General features: G+C 47.3%; 1 protein-coding gene across 1 annotated transcript in view; it reads right to left on the reverse strand.

Moving 5' to 3' along the window:
• LOC121282852 (mucin-2-like) overlaps window positions 1–18,507 on the reverse strand; it is a 136,417-nt gene that overhangs the window by 39,366 nt on the left and 78,544 nt on the right. Inside the window, exons 32-38 of the mRNA XM_041196666.1 lie at window positions 15,458–18,487; window positions 14,786–14,869; window positions 14,469–14,707; window positions 11,439–14,255; window positions 9,708–10,817; window positions 7,827–9,227; window positions 6,861–7,598 (exon numbers count right to left, since the gene is read on the reverse strand). Coding sequence (XP_041052600.1) covers window positions 6,861–7,598; window positions 7,827–9,227; window positions 9,708–10,817; window positions 11,439–14,255; window positions 14,469–14,707; window positions 14,786–14,869; window positions 15,458–18,487 — 9,419 coding nt within the window. The remainder of the gene's footprint in view (window positions 1–6,860; window positions 7,599–7,826; window positions 9,228–9,707; window positions 10,818–11,438; window positions 14,256–14,468; window positions 14,708–14,785; window positions 14,870–15,457; window positions 18,488–18,507) is intronic.

Raw genomic sequence — 18,507 nt, forward strand, 5'->3', positions numbered from 1 at the left:
GGTATTCTTCATAATGGTTCACTCTGAAAGTCTGTGAAATGAGCGGAAATATTAAGTGCAAAATTAAGCTATACACCAAACTTAATGGAGAGATAAATCTAAACACAAAGCCCCACATGATGCTTAATTATAATGTAGGATATATCAATTTCAGTTGAAAATATTATGTTCTAATTTTGAATCAGATTAACAACTCAAAATTATTTATTGTCTGAAACCAGTTATTGAAAATTGTTAATGTTTTACGTTTAAATACAGATTGATGCTGATCTAATTCATTGGAATTCTGAACTCTTTATTGTCTTGGGTATGTTTCTAGATGCCAGCAGTCGAAAACATAGGAATCTATCAGCCAGAAAAGCAACAAGATGAGGTAGAAAACCAGAAATATTCCCTCCAATCTTATTAATGCCTAAACTTTGGACTAGAGTATATTACACACTCAGGGATACTTACATATATTGGGGAAGCCCCAGAAAATACCAGGCTCTCTGTCTCATTTTTGTTTTCTCTGCATCAGGGGGATGCCAAATTCCCAGGCACAATGAAGAGAAAAATACACCTTCTTACTAATGGTGAATAACCAAGATAATGTACAGGAAATGGAAATCATGCTTTCACTGGGTGATAAGAAGCACAAAAAGATCAAGTTGATTTTGGTTTAGTGTTTGGGGGCTTTGTGGAGAGCTATACAATTTTTAAAAAGTTCAGCTTCAAGAGAATAAGGGAAAGGTACAAGCAATTTTTTGTGGGTGGAAGGTGAAGGCCAAATAGAATGACAAAGAAATTACAGCATCAGCTCAACCCCGTCTGTGTCAGTTCTATGCTTGGTTTGAGCTTCCTCATAGAGACCATGGGAGGAATTTTCTGTGCTCGAAGGTGTCAGGCATCATGGCAGGCATGAGCAGACAATATGGCAGGAAGATCAAAAATTGGTTTCATACACTGCTCACTGGAATCATCCCAAAGCATTGAATCAACCTGACACATCGATGTGTTTCACAACAGCATTTATAAGGCATGCAGCTGATGAGATGCACTTTAAGGGGAACTCGGAGGTGAGTACACAATAACATTGCACAACGCTTGTGACAGTCACCTGTTGAACTTCAAGGTTGAGGCATTGTGCATTCAGGCGAGGGCACAGGCAAGTTGCAAATGCAATGCCAGGGCAAGGGCTGCACTGCGGTTGGGGAAAGTTGGGGGGGGGGCAATGGCTGCTCTGCAGTTGGGGCAAGTTGTTGGGGGTGGGGGGCAAGGGCTGCTCTGAGTTTGGGGTGAGTTGTTGGAGCAAGGGCTGCTCTGCAGTTGGGGCAAGTTGGGGGGGGGGCAAGGGCTGCTCAGCAGTTGGAGCGAGTTGTTGGGGGGGCAAGGGCTGCTCTGTGGTTGGGGTGAGTTGGGGGGGCAAGGGCTGCTCTGTGGTTGGAGCGAGTTGTTGGGGGGGCAAGGGCTGCTCTGTGGTTGGAGCGAGTTGTTGGGGGGGCAAGGGCTGCTCTGTGGTTGGAGCGAGTTGTTGGGGGGGCAAGGGCTGCTCTGTGGTTGGAGCGAGTTGTTGGGGGGGCAAGGGCTGCTCTGTGGTTGGGGTGAGTTGGGGGGGCAAGGGCTGCTCTGTGGTTGGGGCAAGTTGAGGGGGGGCAAGGGCTGCTCTGCAGTTGGAGCAAGTTGGGGGTCGAGGGCTGCTCAGCAGTTGGAGCAAGTTGTTGGGGGGGGAGCAAGGGCTGCTTTGTGGTTGGGGTGAGTTGGTGGGGGCAAGAGCTGCTCTGCAGTTGGGGTGACTTGGGGGGGGGCAACGGATGTTCTGCAGATGGGGCAAGTTGAGGGGGGCAAGGACTGCTCTGCGGTTGGGGTGAGTTGGAGGGGGGCAAGGACTGCTCTGCAGTTGGGGCAAGTTGGGGGGCAAGGGCTGCTCTGCAGTTGGGGCGAGTTGGGGGGGGCAAGGGCTGCTCTGCAGTTGGGCCGAGTTGGGGGGGGGCAAGGGCTGCTCTGCGGTTGGGGAGAGCTGGTAGGGGGCAAGGGCTGCCCTGTGGTACTGCACAAACATGTAAGAGGCCAGGCCTGTGGGGTGGGGGGGGCGAGGTGAGGAGGCGGTGGTGTGAAAGTGGCCATGTATTAGGGAAGCCTTGTATAAAGTGACCATTTCTCTGCAGCTGAGACAGTTCAGGCGCAGCCACATTGATAGGATTGGAGTCGGGCTTCTAGCTTATCTGCCCACTCAAGCAATGCAGAGCCATCAAAGTGTCACCCAGTGCTCCAGAGATTTTCACCCCTCGAGTGGACGGCAGAACAGTTGGACAACTGGGCACATTGTACAATCTCCTTGCTAAAGCTGGCCATGGAGCAGGCACTGCTGGAGACACTCACAGCCCCTTGCAATGTCAGCATCCCGGTTTGGACCATTCTCCCTCATGGTTCAAGCTAACAGCGCAACCTTACAGTGTGGGTTAGGAGAATGCCTGCGCCTGAGCTGAGAGCACAGCATGCAGTCCACTGGGCAAAGCTGCCGCCATTCGGTCCGGTGGAGTGGGACAGAGGTGGGTGGGGTTTCAGGCAGACATGCAGCACACTAAACTCTGACCATCCAAGTGGTGGCCCACTCTCTGGGATGTGTTAAGGGGCTTTCAGACTTAACCAGGACAGATTCTTAGTACACCCATGCTAACCCACATGTCCAAGAACCAGTGTCACTGAAGACTGCTCATATCTAGGGAACTGGTCAGTCACATCTGCCGCCTGCTGCAGGATTTAGTGCCAAGGGGTCATGGAGGGCATCCACTGCCAGTGGCTGTGAAAGTGACTGTGGTGCTCAATTTTAATGCCATTGGCTCCTTTCAGGGCTCCACACGCGACCTCTGTGGGATATCACAAGCCTCCACCCACAAATACATCCCTGAGGTCACGGATGCCATCTTCACAAGGGCACACAACTTTGTGCATTTGGCGAGCGATCAGGAAATGCAAGAGTGATTGGATTCGCCCGGATCTCGGGTTTCCCACAGCTGCAGAGTGCGATCGCCTGCACTCAAATGGCGTTCAGATCTCCATCGCAACAAGCGGTCAACAATGTCAACCGCAAGGGATCCCATTCAACGAATGTGCAGCTGATGTGTGACCACAACAAACACATCCTGCAGGTGTGTGCACGGTTCCCAGGGAGTGTCCATGACTCCTACACCCAGGTGATGGCTCCAGACTGCAGCAGAGCGATGGTACAATGAGGCTCATGTAGCAACTCACACCTTGGTGGAGCAAACTCTCAGGATTCCGAAAATGGACTGGTCTGGTGGAGCCTTGCAATACAGTCCACAGAGAGTGTCACACATCATCGTCATCTGCTGCACCCTTTACAACCTGGTGCTGCAATGGGGAGAGGAGCTGGCTGAGGAGGAGATTGAGGAGCTGCACGTCTCCTCTGATGAGGAGGACATCAATGGTGATGAGGGTGAGGGGGTCCTTGAAGGCGGCGATGACGGGGATAAGGCTCTTGCACTGGCTAGACAAGGCAGGTGTGCTGAAGACCCTCAGAGCTGCTAGATTTGTGCAGCGTGATGACGACATTCAGTGAGGAGATACATTATATCCTCACCTTGTGTCTGTGAATGTTTGATTCCTATCTAGCTGAGGGTAGCTCACTTAGGCTCTGTGAACAGGGTCGTATCATGGAGATGCAGTGGGAAATTTTAACTTCTGGTTAACTTCTATGTGAAACTGAACCCTTCAGGGCCACAGTGTCACCGGACACAGATGCTGATGAGATGGGGGGGCCAGCCGCACTTTGAAGATGCTGGGAGCACAAAGAGAGAATGAGGGAACTCTGTGCCACCAGCCCAGCATATTCTGGCAGCAATGATGAGCCCCACTGAGGTGCAGACATGACTGATATGTCCAGTGACAGTGAAGGCGCATAATCAGTGTGCAGGGAAGGTTAAACAAAGCACAGGGAGGAGGCCCTGGACTGAGACACCTGATTTTTTTCTCGTGCAGGAAGGTTTCATATCTGAGTGACACGAACACTGCTGATCAGAACAAGGAGCCATAGGCAAGGAGACATTCTTGGGAGTTTATTGACAATAGTGAACATTATGTACAAGTGATTAACACCCATGCCCAGGCTGTGCAACTACATCTTCTTGAACCTCCCATAACCCTGCCACTACATCTTGGTGCTCCCCAGACATCCACAGCCGAGGTGGAGGCAGCCTGCTGACTGCTACACCCTGTCTGTGATGACTTTGGCGGGCGTCCTGTGAAAGGCGGAGACCTGGAGGGCCCCAGCCTGCTTTTATGGTCCTGCTGTGTGGCAGTGGCACCCTCCTCAGCCAGTGAAGCTGGAGCTGCTGAGGTCACAGAAGGAGGGGATTTGGATGGGCTGGACGCTCCTGGAGTCACCTGGGTGGACGTGATTGTGACCCCGAGACTATTTTAAAGTTAGATGCAACTGAGGTGTGTGTCTGCAATGGTGGAGGGTGTGGGTGAGCACTGTGACAGGTCTTCAATGAAGGTTTCAGCAGATTCCGCTTCTGAGGTGTCATTTGGGGCTTGAGTCAAGGACCTGGCTCATGTTCTCCCTCAGCTGTTTCTTAGGTGTGCCTGTGAAAACAATGGGAGATAATTAGTGCATGGCAGTGGCCTGTGAAACAGGACACATCACTCACAGAATGGTTGTCTGATGGATATTGCACTGCTGGATCTCAATTGGTTGAGCACCATCGACCTAACCATCAGCACATGAACAGTCCAGACTGTCTCCGGCCTGCTGGATGGCTCTGTTTTCAGGCATTCCTCCACAGGTCAGCAACCTCTCCCTGTTGTTGTGTGCCAGATTGTCCTGCACTAATGCAGATGGAGAGAGTGTAATCAGCACACTTGCTAGACCAGATGATAATTATGCCTGGTATATGCGAGTGGTGAGTGGTGCCATGGATGGGATGAGGACAATGATGGTGAGTGTGAGAGAGTGACTGGTGATATCTCTTGAACTGGCTGTGTGTGAGGGCCCTGTGGATGTGTGGGTTTGAGAGTCTGTGAGTTGAGAGTGATTAGAAGAGTGACTTACCCTGGCAGAACAGAGGAGATCATTCATCCTCTTTTGGCACTGGGTGGCTGTCTTCTTTTGCAAGGTATTGGCGCTGACCACCACTGCCATCACTTCCCATGCTGGATTGGTGACCTTGCTTGCTGGACTTTTCCCAGAGCGGGGTGGGTGGGTAGAGAACCCCACAGCATCCAGTAGGTGCCCAAGGGAGATGCTGGTAAATTTGGGGGCGGCAAGTTTCCTCCCTTTGGCAGCCATGTCTTTGCAGTAGCGTCCTAACCCTTGGTGAGTGCCCCCTCTTTGCAGAGGCAGCCTTTAAATATGATTCCTGTTTAGTGAAGGCCTGACGTTACAGCGGTGCTGGCAAATGACAGCCACCGGCCAGCAACCCGCAGTGTTCCCGGGAATGCATGATTAATGAGGTGAGATTTGGACGATACAGTGTGAAAACCTGTTATTGTGGCCGGAGGGTAAAATGTCCTTTTTCCCAACCACTATCACAGTGCGTGCAAATCTGGGACAATTCCTATAAGAAATAAAAACAGGAGTAGACCATTTGGCCCCTCAAGCCTGCTTCACCGTTGAATAAGACCATGGCTGATCTATTTGTGTTTCAAATTCCACATTCCCATGTACCCCCAATAACCTTTGATTCCATTTCCCAACAAGGATTTATTTACAACACACCTATTACAATCTATTTACCTTTGCCTTAAAAATATTCAGTGACCCTGCTTCCACCACATTCTGAGGCACAGAGTTCCAAAGTTTCACAACCCTCTGAGAGAAAATAATCTTCCTCATTCCTTCCCTAAAAGGGCGACCCCAAATTTTCAAACAGTGGCCCCTTGTTCTGGACTCACCCACAAGTGGAAACATCCTTTTGACATCCAACTTGTCAATACCGTTCAAGATCTTGTGTATTTCAGTCTCCTCTTGGAAACTCCAGTGGAAACAAGCCCAATCTGTCCAACCTTTCCTCATAAGATAAACCACTCATTCCAGGTATTAGTCGAGTGAACTTCCTTTGAACCTCCTCTGAAGAACTGTTCATCTCATCTGATTACCATATCCCCTTGCTCCTTAGTCCTTCATTTATTTGTCTAGCTTCCCCTTAACTGCATCTGTGTTGATTAATGATATGTACACTGAAGTCAAACTGAGCATAAGGATTCTGTATTTTGCACACTGCACTTAAGTGTTGAATATATATGCATGATCCAAAATGGATCAACCAAAGAGAAATATATTTTTAAAAATTCAATAATCAGGCAGAAGACAGATGAGGAAAACCACTTGAATGGACGCAAAAATATTTAGAAATATGTTAAAAAGTTTAAGAGGAATTTGCCATTAAGAAGAGCTGAAGACGCCAAGCTTAAGAGTAAGAAATACTTCAGTATTGTAACAGTACAGGTGTATTCACACAACCATCGGACTGCGACAGTTATGTGAATGTAGCCTGACCCTTGGGGAAAGTGTCTGACATGACATTTTGTCAATTAGAATGAAGAAGGCAGCTTCAATTTTCAGACTGTTCAGGCTTTGATGTACTAGTCATACAACAGGAGAAGTGGATCTCAAGTAAGGGTGCAGAAAGGGATCATGGAATGTAACTCAACAAGAAACTGTTTTACAAAAAGTGGATAACATAGCAAAGAGAAAAGAAAACCAAAAAAATAAGCTGCATAATTCTCAAATAGGAGAAAGTGAGGAAGACCAATGAAACAGAGATAAGACTATTGAGGAACGTATTAAGAAGGCAATCAGTAGATGGAGAGGAATCACAGAGAAAAAATAGTCTGTGAACAAAATATAAACAGATTACCTTGGGAATATAGTGTTCCATTCACAGTGCAGAAACATTTTGTAGCAGAAGATGAATAGCTTGTGGTGGGAGAAACAGTAGAATGAACGGGAGAAGCAGGAGATGTTGGTTGAGAAAAAGTTGAAGGCATCTTGATCGTGCTCACATAGACAGTGCTCGTTGATGCAGTTCGGGTGCCAAGAACAGTGACTGCAGTAGTTGTAGTCCATTTGGTGGCAGTAGTTGAAGAGTAATTTCCGGTGAATCTCCCAGAAGTGGGAATACTCATGGTGGTAGTGGTTTGAGGAATGGTTCTGCTTGTGGATGTAATAGATAATGGAGTTGGGGTTGACGTTGCAGTGGTGGGAGATGCTGTAGCAGTAATTGTTGCGCTTGAAGTTTGAGGGATTCCTGTGGTTGTGGAGGAGGTTGAATGTGATTCAGTAGTTTCTGCTGTTTCAGTTGTGCTGGTAGTAGTTGTAGAACCGGTGGGTATTTCCCCGGTACTAGTGGATTGAGAGCTTGTAATGGTGATTGGCGATGTGGTTGAAGTTTGTTTTGTGCTTGTGGTTGGAGTTGTGGTTGTTGTATGGCTTGAAGATACAGTGCTAGTTATAGATGTGGTGGAGGATGAAGCTGGAGGCCTGCCTGTTGTTGTGGATGCTGTTGAAGGTGGGCTTGTGGTTGATGTTGAGGGGGAAGAAGATGGTGTCCTGGTTGTGGTTGTGGACGTGATTGAAAGTGATGCAGTAGTTTCTGCTGTTTCAGTTGTGCTGGTAGTAGATGTTGTAGAACCGGTGGGTATTTCCCCGGTGCTAGTGGATTGTGAGCTTGTAATGGGGGTTGGCGATGTTGTTGAAGTTGGTATTGTGCTTGTGCTTGGAGTTGTGATTTTTGTGTGGCTTGAAGATACAGTACTAGTTATAGATGTGGTGGAGGATGAAGACTGCGGCCTGCCTGTTATTGTGGATGCTGTTGAAGGTGGGCTTGTGGTTGATGTTGAGGTGGATGGAGATGGTGTCATGGTTGTGGTGATGGTTGAAGGGGTCATTGTGGTTGTGGATGTGGTTGAATGTGATTCAGTAGTTTCTGCTGTTTCAGTTGTGCAAGTAGTGGTTTTTGTAGAACCAGTGGGCTGCTCTCCCATGCTAGTGGATTGTGAGCTTGTAATGGTTGTTGGTGATGTGGCTAAAGTTGGTTTTGTTCTTGATGTTGGAGTTGTGGTTGTTGTATGGCTTGAAGATACAGTGCTAGTTATAGATGTGGTGGAAGATGAAGCTGGAGGTCTGCCTGTTGTTGTGGATGCTGTTGAAGGGGGACTTGTGGTTGATGTTGAGGTGGATGGAGATGGTGTCATGGTTGTGGTTGTGGACGTGGTTGAATGTGATTCAGTAGTTTCTGTTGTTTTAGTTGTGCTGGTAGTAGTTGTTGTAGAACCGATGGGTATTTCACCGGTGCTAGCGGATTGTGAGCTTATAATGGTGGTTGGCGATGCGGTTGAAATTTGTTTTGTGCCTGTGGTTGGAGTTGTGGTTGTTCTATGGGTTGAAGATACAGTGCTAGTTATAGATGTGGTGGAGGATGAAGAGGGAGGCCTGCCTGTTGTTGAGGATGCTGCTGTTGAAGGTGGGCTTGTGGTTGACGTTGAGGTGGATGGAGATGGTGTCATGGTTGTGGTGATGGTTGAAGGGGTCATTGTGGTTGTGTATGTGGTTGAATGTGATTCAGTCGTTTCTGCTGTTTCAGTTGTGCAAGTAGTGGTTTTTGTAGAACCAGTGGCTTGCTCTCCCGTGCTAGTGGATTGTGAGCTTGTAATGGTGGTTGGTGATGTGGCTAAAGTTGGTTTTTTGCTTGATGTTGGAGTAGTGGTTGTTGCATGGCTTGAAGATACAGTGCTAGTTATAGATGTGGTGGAAGATGAAGCTGGAGGTCTGCCTGTTGTTGTGGATGCTATTGAAGGTGGGCTTGTGGTTGATGTTGAGGTGGATGGAGATGGTGTCATGGTTGTGGTGATGGTTGAAGGGATCTTTGTGGTTGTGGATGTGGTTGAATGCGATTCAATAGTTTCTGCTGTTGCACTTGTGCTGGTAGCAGTTGTTGTAGAGCCGCTGGGAATTTCCCCGGTGCTAGCAGATTGTGAGCTTGTAATGGGGGTTGGCGATGTGGTTAGAGTTGTGGTTGTTGCATGGCTTGAAGATACAGTGCTAGTTATAGATGTGGTGGAAAATGAAGCTGGTGGTCTGCCTGTTATTGCAGATGCTGTTGAAGGTGGGCTTGTGGTTGATGTTGATGTGGATGAAGATGGTGTCATGGTTGTGGTGATAGTTGAGGTGATGGTTGAAGGGGTCACTGTGGTTGTGGATGTGGTTGAATGTGATTCAGTCGTTTCTGCTGTTTCAGTTGTGCAAGTAGTGGTTTTTGTAGAACCAGTGGGCTGCTCTCCCGTGCTTGTGGATTGTGAGCTTGTAATGGTGGTTGGTGATGTGGCTAAAGTTGGTTTTGTTCTTGATGTTGGAGTTGTGGTTGTTGTATGGCTTGAAGATACAGTGCTAGTTATAGATGTGGTGAAAGATGAAGCTGGAGGTCTGCCTGTTGTTGTGGATGCTGTTGAAGGTGGCCTTGTGGTTGATGTTGAGGTGGATGGAGATGGTGTCATGGTTGTGGATGTGGTTGAATGTGATTCAGTAGTTTCTGTTGTTTTAGTTGTGCTGGTAGCAGTTGTTGTAGAACCGCTGGGTATTTCTCCAGTGCTAGTGGATTGTGAGCTTGTAATGGTGGTTGGCGATGTGGTTAGAGTTGTGGTTGTTGTATGGCTTGAAGATACAGTGCTAGTTATAGATGTGGTGGAAAATGAAGCTGGTGGTCTGCCTGTTGTTGTGGATGCTGTTGAAGGTGGGCTTGTGGTTGATGTTGAGGTGGATGGAGATGGTGTCATGGTTGTGGTGATGGTTGAAGGGGTCATTGTGGTTGAGGATGTGGTTGAATGCGATTCAATAGTTTCTGCTGTTTCACTTGTGCTGGTAGCAGTTCTTGTAGAACCGGTGGGTATTTCCCCATTGCTAGTGGATTGTGAGCTTATAATGGTGTTTGGCGATGTGGTTGAAGTTGGTGTTGTGCTTGTGCTTGGAGTTGTGATTTTTGTGTGTCTTGAAGATACAGTGCTAGTTATAGATGTGGTTGAGGATGAAGATTGAGGCAGGCCTGTTGTTGTGGATGTTGTTGAAGGTGGGCTTGTGGTTGATGTTGAGGTGGATGGAGATGGTGTCATGGTTGTGGTGATGGTTGAAGGGATCATTGTGGTTGTGGATGTGGTTGAATGTGATTCAGTCGTTTCTGCTGTTTCAGTTGTGCAAGTAGTGGTTTTTGTAGAACCAGTGGGCTGCTCTCCCATGCTAGTGGATTGTGAGCTTGTAATGGTTGTTGGTGATGTGGCTAAAGTTGGTTTTGTTCTTGATGTTGGAGCTGTGGTTGTTGTATGGCTTGAAGATACAGTGCTAGTTATAGATGTGGTGGAAGATGAAGCTGGAGGTCTGCCTGTTGTTGTGGATGCTGTTGAAGGGGGCCTTGTGGTTGATGTTGAGGAGGGTGGAGATGGTGTCATGGTTGTGGTTGTGGACGTGGTTGAATGTGATTCAGTAGTTTCTGTAGTTTTATTTGTGCTGGTAGTAGTTGTTGCAGAACCGATGGGTATTTCGCCGGTGCTGGCGGATTGTGAGCTAATAACGTTGGTTGGCGATGTGGTTGAAATTTGTTTTGTGCTTGTGGTTGGAGTTGTGGTTGTACTATGGCTTGAAGATACAGTGCTAGTTATAGATGTGGTGGAGGTTGAAGAGGGAGGCCTGCCTGTTGTTGAGGATGCTGCTGTTGAAGGTGGGCTTGTGGTTGATGTTGAGGTGGATGGAGATGGTGTCATGGTTGTGGTGATGGTTGAAGGGATCATTGTGGTTGTGGATGTGTTTGAATACGATTCAATAGTTCCTGCTGTTTCACTTGTGCTGGTAGCAGTTCTTGTAGAACCGCTGGATATTTCCCTGGTGCTAGCGGATTGTGAGCTTGTAATGGGGGTTGGCGATGTGGTTAGAGTTGTGGTTGTTGCATGGCTTGAAGATACAGTGCTAGTTATAGATGTGGTGGAAGATGAAGCTGGAGGTCTGCCTGTTATTGTGGATGCTGTTGAAAGTGGGCTTGTGGTTGATGTTGAGGAGGGTGGAGATGGTGTCATGGTTGTGGTTATGGATGTGGTTGAATATGATTCAGAAATTTCTGCTGTTTCACTTGTGATGGTAGCAGTTGTTGTAGAACCGATGGGTAATTGCCCGGTGCTAGTGGATTGTGAGCTTGTAATGATGGATGGGGATGTGGTTGAATGTGGTGTTGGTGTTGATGTGGGAGGAGTTGGAGATGGCGTTGAGGTTGCTGCTGTAGTTGTGCTGGAAATTGGAGGGATTGTTCTTGTTGTTGATGTTGTGGAATATGATGTTGTGGTAACTGTTGGAGTTGGTGTTTGTTTGATTGCTTGGGCTGTAGGTAAGGTCGATGTCAGGCTTGAATGTGAGGTGCTAGTTATAGATGTGGTGGAGGATGAAGCTGGAGGCCTACCTGTTGTTGTGGATGCTGTTGAAGATGGGCTTGTGGTTGATGTTGAGGTGGATGGAGATGGTGTCATGGTTGTGGTGATGGTTGAAGGGGTCATTGTGGTTGTGGATGTGGTTGAATGCGATTCAATAGTTTCTGTTGTTTTAGTTGTGCTGGTAGCAGTTGTTGTAGAACCGCTAGTTATTTCCCCGGTGCTACCGGATTGTGAGCTTATAATGGGGGTTGGCGATGTGGTTGAAGTTTGTTTTGTGCTTGTGGTTGGAGTTGTGGTTGTTCTATGGGTTGATGATACAGTGCTAGTTATAGATGTGGTGGAGGATGAAGAGGGAGGCCTGCCTGTTGTTGAGGATGCTGCTGTTGAAGGGGGGCTTGTGGTTGATGTTGAGGTGGATGTAGATGGTGTCATGGTTGTGGTGATGGTTGAAGGGATCTTTGTGGTTGTGGATGTGGTTGAATGCGATTCAATAGTTTCTGCTGTTGCACTTGTGCTGGTAGCAGTTGTTGTAGAGCCGCTGGGAATTTCCCCGGTGCTAGCAGATTGTGAGCTTGTAATGGGGGTTGGCGATGTGGTTAGAGTTGTGGTTGTTGCATGGCTTGAAGATACAGTGCTAGTTATAGATGTGGTGGAAAATGAAGCTGGTGGTCTGCCTGTTATTGCAGATGCTGTTGAAGGTGGGCTTGTGGTTGATGTTGATGTGGATGAAGATGGTGTCATGGTTGTGGTGATAGTTGAGGTGATGGTTGAAGGGGTCACTGTGGTTGTGGATGTGGTTGAATGTGATTCAGTCGTTTCTGCTGTTTCAGTTGTGCAAGTAGTGGTTTTTGTAGAACCAGTGGGCTGCTCTCCCATGCTTGTGGATTGTGAGCTTGTAATGGTGGTTGGTGATGTGGCTAAAGTTGGTTTTGTTCTTGATGTTGGAGTTGTGGTTGTTGTATGGCTTGAAGATACAGTGCTAGTTATAGATGTGGTGAAAGATGAAGCTGGAGGTCTGCCTGTTGTTGTGGATGCTGTTGAAGGTGGCCTTGTTGTTGATGTTGAGGTGGATGGAGATGGTGTCATGGTTGTGGTTGTGGACGTGGTTGAATGTGATTCAGTAGTTTCTGTTGTTTTAGTTGTGCTGGTCTTAGTTGTTGTAGAACCGCTGGGTATTTCTCCAGTGCTAGTGGATTGTGAGCTTGTAATGGTGGTTGGCGATGTGGTTAGAGTTGTGGTTGTTGTATGGCTTGAAGATACAGTGCTAGTTATAGATGTGGTGGAAAATGAAGCTGGTGGTCTGCCTGTTGTTGTGGATGCTGTTGAAGGTGGGCTTGTGGTTGATGTTGAGGTGGATGGAGATGGTGTCATGGTTGTGGTGATGGTTGAAGGGGTCATTGTGGTTGAGGATGTGGTTGAATGCGATTCAATAGTTTCTGCTGTTTCACTTGTGCTGGTAGCAGTTCTTGTAGAACCGGTGGGTATTTCCCCATTGCTAGTGGATTGTGAGCTTATAATGGTGTTTGGCGATGTGGTTGAAGTTGGTGTTGTGCTTGGAGTTGTGATTTTTGTGTGTCTTGAAGATACAGTGCTAGTTATAGATGTGGTTGAGGATGAAGATTGAGGCCGGCCTGTTGTTGTGGATGTTGTTGAAGGTGGGCTTGTGGTTGATGTTGAGGTGGATGGAGATGGTGTCATGGTTATGGTGATGGTTGAAGGGATCATTGTGGTTGTGGATGTGGTTGAATGTGATTCAGTCGTTTCTGCTGTTTCAGTTGTGCAAGTAGTGGTTTTTGTAGAACCAGTGGGCTGCTCTCCCGTGCTTGTGGATTGTGAGCTTGTAATGGTGGTTGGTGATGTGGCTAAAGTTGGTTTTGTTCTTGATGTTGGAGTTGTGGTTGTTGTATGGCTTGAAGATACAGTGCTAGTTATAGATGTGGTGGAAGATGAAGCTGGAGGTCTGCCTGTTGTTGTGGATGCTGTTGAAGGGGGCCTTGTGGTTGATGTTGAGGAGGGTGGAGATGGTGTCATGGTTGTGGTTGTGGACGTGGTTGAATGTGATTCAGTAGTTTCTGTAGTTTTATTTGTGCTGGTAGTAGTTGTTGTAGAACCGATGGGTATTTCGCCGGTGCTGGCGGATTGTGAGCTAATAACGGTGGTTGGCGATGTGGTTGAAATTTGTTTTGTGCTTGTGGTTGGAGTTGTGGTTGTACTATGGCTTGAAGATACAGTGCTAGTTATAGATGTGGTGGAGGTTGAAGAGGGAGGCCTGCCTGTTGTTGAGGATGCTGCTTTTGAAGGTGGGCTTGTGGTTGATGTTGAGGTGGATGGAGATGGTGTCATGGTTGTGGTGATGGTTGAAGGGATCATTGTGGTTGTGGATGTGTTTGAATACGATTCAATAGTTCCTGCTGTTTCACTTGTGCTGGTAGCAGTTGTTGTAGAACCGTTGGATATTTCCCTGGTGCTAGCGGATTGTGAGCTTGTAATGGGGGTTGGCGATGTGGTTAGAGTTGTGGTTGTTGCATGGCTTGAAGATACAGTGCTAGTTATAGATGTGGTGGAAGATGAAGCTGGAGGTCTGCCTGTTATTGTGGATGCTGTTGAAAGTGGGCTTGTGGTTGATGTTGAGGAGGGTGGAGATGGTGTCATGGTTGTGGTTATGGATGTGGTTGAATATGATTCAGAAATTTCTGCTGTTTCACTTGTGATGGTAGCAGTTGTTGTAGAACCGATGGGTAATTGCCCGGTGCTAGTGGATTGTGAGCTTGTAATGATGGATGGGGATGTGGTTGAATGTGGTGTTGGTGTTGATGTGGGAGGAGTTGGAGATGGCGTTGAGGTTGCTGCTGTAGTTGTGCTGGAAATTGGAGGGATTGTTCTTGTTGTTGATGTTGTGGAATATGATGTTGTGGTAACTGTTGGAGTTGGTGTTTGTTTGATTGCTTGGGCTGTAGGTAAGGTCGATGTCAGGCTTGAATGTGAGGTGCTAGTTATAGTTGTGGTGGAGGATGAAGCTGGAGGCCTACCTGTTGTTGTGGATGCTGTTGAAGATGGGCTTGTGGTTGATGTTGAGGTGGATGGAGATGGTGTCATGGTTGTGGTGATGGTTGAAGGGGTCATTGTGGTTGTGGATGTGGTTGAATGCGATTCAATAGTTTCTGTTGTTTTAGTTGTGCTGGTAGCAGTTGTTGTAGAACCGCTAGTTATTTCCCCGGTGCTACCGGATTGTGAGCTTATAATGGGGGTTGGCGATGTGGTTGAAGTTTGTTTTGTGCTTGTGGTTGGAGTTGTGGTTGTTCTATGGGTTGATGATACAGTGCTAGTTATAGATGTGGTGGAGGATGAAGAGGGAGGCCTGCCTGTTGTTGAGGATGCTGCTGTTGAAGGGGGGCTTGTGGTTGATGTTGAGGTGGATGTAGATGGTGTCATGGTTGTGGTGATGGTTGAAGGGGTCATTGTGGTTGTGTATGTGGTTGAACGTGATTCAGTCGTTTCTGCTGTTTCAGTTGTGCAAGTAGTGGTTTTTGTAGAACCAGTGGCTTGCTCTCCCGTGCTAGTGGATTGTGAGCTTGTAATGGTGGTTGGTGATGTGGCTAAAGTTGGTTTTTTGCTTGATGTTGGAGTTGTGGTTGTTGCATGGCTTGAAGATACAGTGCTAGTTATAGATGTGGTGGAAGATGAAGCTGGAGGTCTGCCTGTTGTTGTGGATGCTGTTGAAGGTGGGCTTGTGGTTGATGCTGAGTTGGATGGAGATGGTGTCATGGTTGTGGTGATGTTTGAAGGGATCTTTGTGGTTGTGGATGTGGTTGAATGCGATTCAATAGTTTCTGCTGTTGCACTTGTGCTGGTAGCAGTTGTTGTAGAGCCGCTGGGAATTTCCCCAGTGCTAGCAGATTGTGAGCTTGTAATGGGGGTTGGCGATGTGGTTAGGGTTGTGGTTGTTGCATGGCTTGAAGATACAGTGCTAGTTATAGATGTGGTGGAAAATGAAGCTGGTGGTCTGCCTGTTATTGCAGATGCTGTTGAAGGTGGGCTTGTGGTTGATGTTGATGTGGATGAAGATGGTGTCATGGTTGTGGTGATAGTTGAGGTGATGGTTGAAGGGGTCACTGTGGTTGTGGATGTGGTTGAATGTGATTCAGTCGTTTCTGCTGTTTCAGTTGTGCAAGTAGTGGTTTTTGTAGAACCAGTGGGCTGCTCTCCCGTGCTTGTGGATTGTGAGCTTGTAATGGTGGTTGGTGATGTGGCTAAAGTTGGTTTTGTTCTTGATGTTGGAGTTGTGGTTGTTGTATGGCTTGAAGATACAGTGCTAGTTATAGATGTGGTGAAAGATGAAGCTGGAGGTCTGCCTGTTGTTGTGGATGCTGTTGAAGGTGGCCTTGTGGTTGATGTTGAGGTGGATGGAGATGGTGTCATGGTTGTGGATGTGGTTGAATGTGATTCAGTAGTTTCTGTTGTTTTAGTTGTGCTGGTAGCAGTTGTTGTAGAACCGCTGGGTATTTCTCCAGTGCTAGTGGATTGTGAGCTTGTAATGGTGGTTGGCGATGTGGTTAGAGTTGTGGTTGTTGTATGGGTTGATGATACAGTGCTAGTTATAGATGTGGTGGAAGATGAAGCTGGAGGTCTGCCTGTTGTTGTGGATGCTGTTGAAGGGGGCCTTGTGGTTGATGTTGAGGTGGATGGAGATGGTGTCATGGTTGTGGTGATGGTTGAAGGGGTCATTGTGGTTGTGGATGTGGTTGAATGTGATTCAGTCGTTTCTGCTGTTTCAGTTGTGGAAGTAGTGGTTTTTGTAGTACCAGTGGCTTGCTCTCCCGTGCTAGTGGATTGTGAGCTTGTAATGGTGGTTTGTGATGTGGCTAAAGTGGGTTTTGTTCTTGATGTTGGAGTTGTGGTTGTTGTATGGCTTGAAGATACAGTGCTAGTTATAGATGTGGTGGAAGATGAAGCTGGAGGTCTGCCTGTTGTTGTGGATGCTGTTGAAGGGGGCCTTGTGGTTGATGTTGAGGAGGGTGGAGATGGTGTCATGGTTGTGGTTGTGGACGGGGTTGAATGTAATTCAATAGTTTCTGTTGTTTTAGTTGTGCTGATAGTAGTTGTTGTAGAACCGGTGGGTATTTCCACGGTACTAGCGGATTGTGAGCTTATAATGGTGGTTGGCGATGTTGTTGAAGTTTGTTTTGTGCTTGTGGTTGGATTTGTGGTTGTTCTATGGCTTGAAGATACAGTGCTAGTTATAGATGTGGTGGAGGATGAAGAGGGAGGCCTGCCTGTTGTTGAGGATGCTGCTTTTGAAGTTGGGCTTGAGGTTGACGTCGAGGTGGATGGAGATGGTGTCATGGTTGTGGTGATGGTTGAAGGGGTCATTGTGGTTGTGGATGTGGTTGAATGCGATTCAATAGTTTCTGTTGTTTTAGTTGTGCTGGTAGCAGTTGTTGTAGAAAAGCTAGTTATTTCCCCGGCGCTAGCGGATTGTGAGCTTATAATGGGGGTTGGCGATGTGGTTGAAGTTTGTTTTGTGCTTGTGGTTGGAGTTGTGGTTGTTCTATGGCTTGAAGATACTGTGTTAGTTATAGATGTGGTGGAGGATGAAGAGGGAGGCCTGCCTGTTGTTGAGGATGCTGCTGTTGAAGGTGGGCTTGTGGTTGACGTTGAGGTGGATGGAGATGGTGTCATGGTTGTGGTGATGGTTGAATGGGTCACGGTGGTTGTGGATGTGGTTGAATGTGATCCAGTCGTTTCTGCTGTTTCAGTTGTGCAAGTAGTGGTTTTTGTAGAACCAGTGGGTTGCTCTCCCGTGCTAGTGGATTGTGAGCTTGTAATGGTGGTTGGTGATGTGGCTAAAGTTGATTTTGTGCTTGCTGTTGGATTTGTGGTTGCATGGCTTGAAGATACAGTGCTAGTTATAGATGTGGTGGAAGATGAAGCTGGAGGTCTGCCTCTTGTTGTGGATGCTGTTGAAGGTGGGCTTGTGGTTGATGTTGAGGTGGATGGAGATGGTGTCATGGTTGTGGTGATGGTTGAAGGGGTCATTGTGGTTGAGGATGTGGTTGAATGCGATTCAATAGTTTCTGCTGTTTCACTTGTGCTGGTAGCAGTTCTTGTAGAACCGGTGGGTATTTCCCCGGTGCTAGTGGATTGTGAGCTTATAATGGTGGTTGGCGATGTGGTTGAAGTTGGTGTTGTGCTTGTGCTTGGAGTTGTGATTTTTGTGTGTCTTGAAGATACAGTGCTAGTTATAGATGTGGTGGAGGATGAGGATTGAGGCCTGCCTGTTGTTGTGGATGTTGTTGAAGGTGGGCTTGTGGTTGATGTTGAGGTGGATGGAGATGGTGTCATGGTTGTGGTGATGGTTGAAGGGGTCATTGTAGTTGTGGATGTGGTTGAATGTGATTCAGTCGTTTCTGCTGTTTCAGTTGTGCAAGTAGTGGTTTTTGTAGAACCAGTGGACTGCTGTCCCGTGCTAGTGGATTGTGAGCTTGTAATGGTGGTTTGTGATGTGGCTAAAGTTGGTTTTGTTCTTGATGTTGGAGTTGTGGTTGTTTTATGGCTTGAAGATACAGTGCTAGTTATAGATGTGGTGGAAGATGAAGCTGGAGGTCTGCCTGTTGTTGTGGATGCTGTTGAAGGGGGCCTTGTGGTTGATGTTGAGGAGGGTGGAGATGGTGTCATGGTTGTGGTTGTGGACGGGGTTGAATGTAATTCAATAGTTTCTGTTGTTTTAGTTGTGCTGATAGTAGTTGTTGTAGAACCGGTGGGTATTTCCACGGTACTAGCGGATTGTGAGCTTATAATGGTGGTTGGCGATGTTGTTGAAGTTTGTTTTGTGCTTGTGGTTGGATTTGTGGTTGTTCTATGGCTTGAAGATACAGTGCTAGTTATAGATGTGGTGGAGGATGAAGAGGGAGGCCTGCCTGTTGTTGAGGATGCTGCTTTTGAAGTTGGGCTTGAGGTTGACGTCGAGGTGGATGGAGATGGTGTCATGGTTGTGGTGATGGTTGAAGGGGTCATTGTGGTTGTGGATGTGGTTGAATGCGATTCAATAGTTTCTGTTGTTTTAGTTGTGCTGGTAGCAGTTGTTGTAGAAAAGCTAGT

This window comes from Carcharodon carcharias, chromosome 10 (assembly GCF_017639515.1).
Source record: "Carcharodon carcharias isolate sCarCar2 chromosome 10, sCarCar2.pri, whole genome shotgun sequence".
Lineage (NCBI taxonomy): Eukaryota > Metazoa > Chordata > Chondrichthyes > Lamniformes > Lamnidae > Carcharodon > Carcharodon carcharias.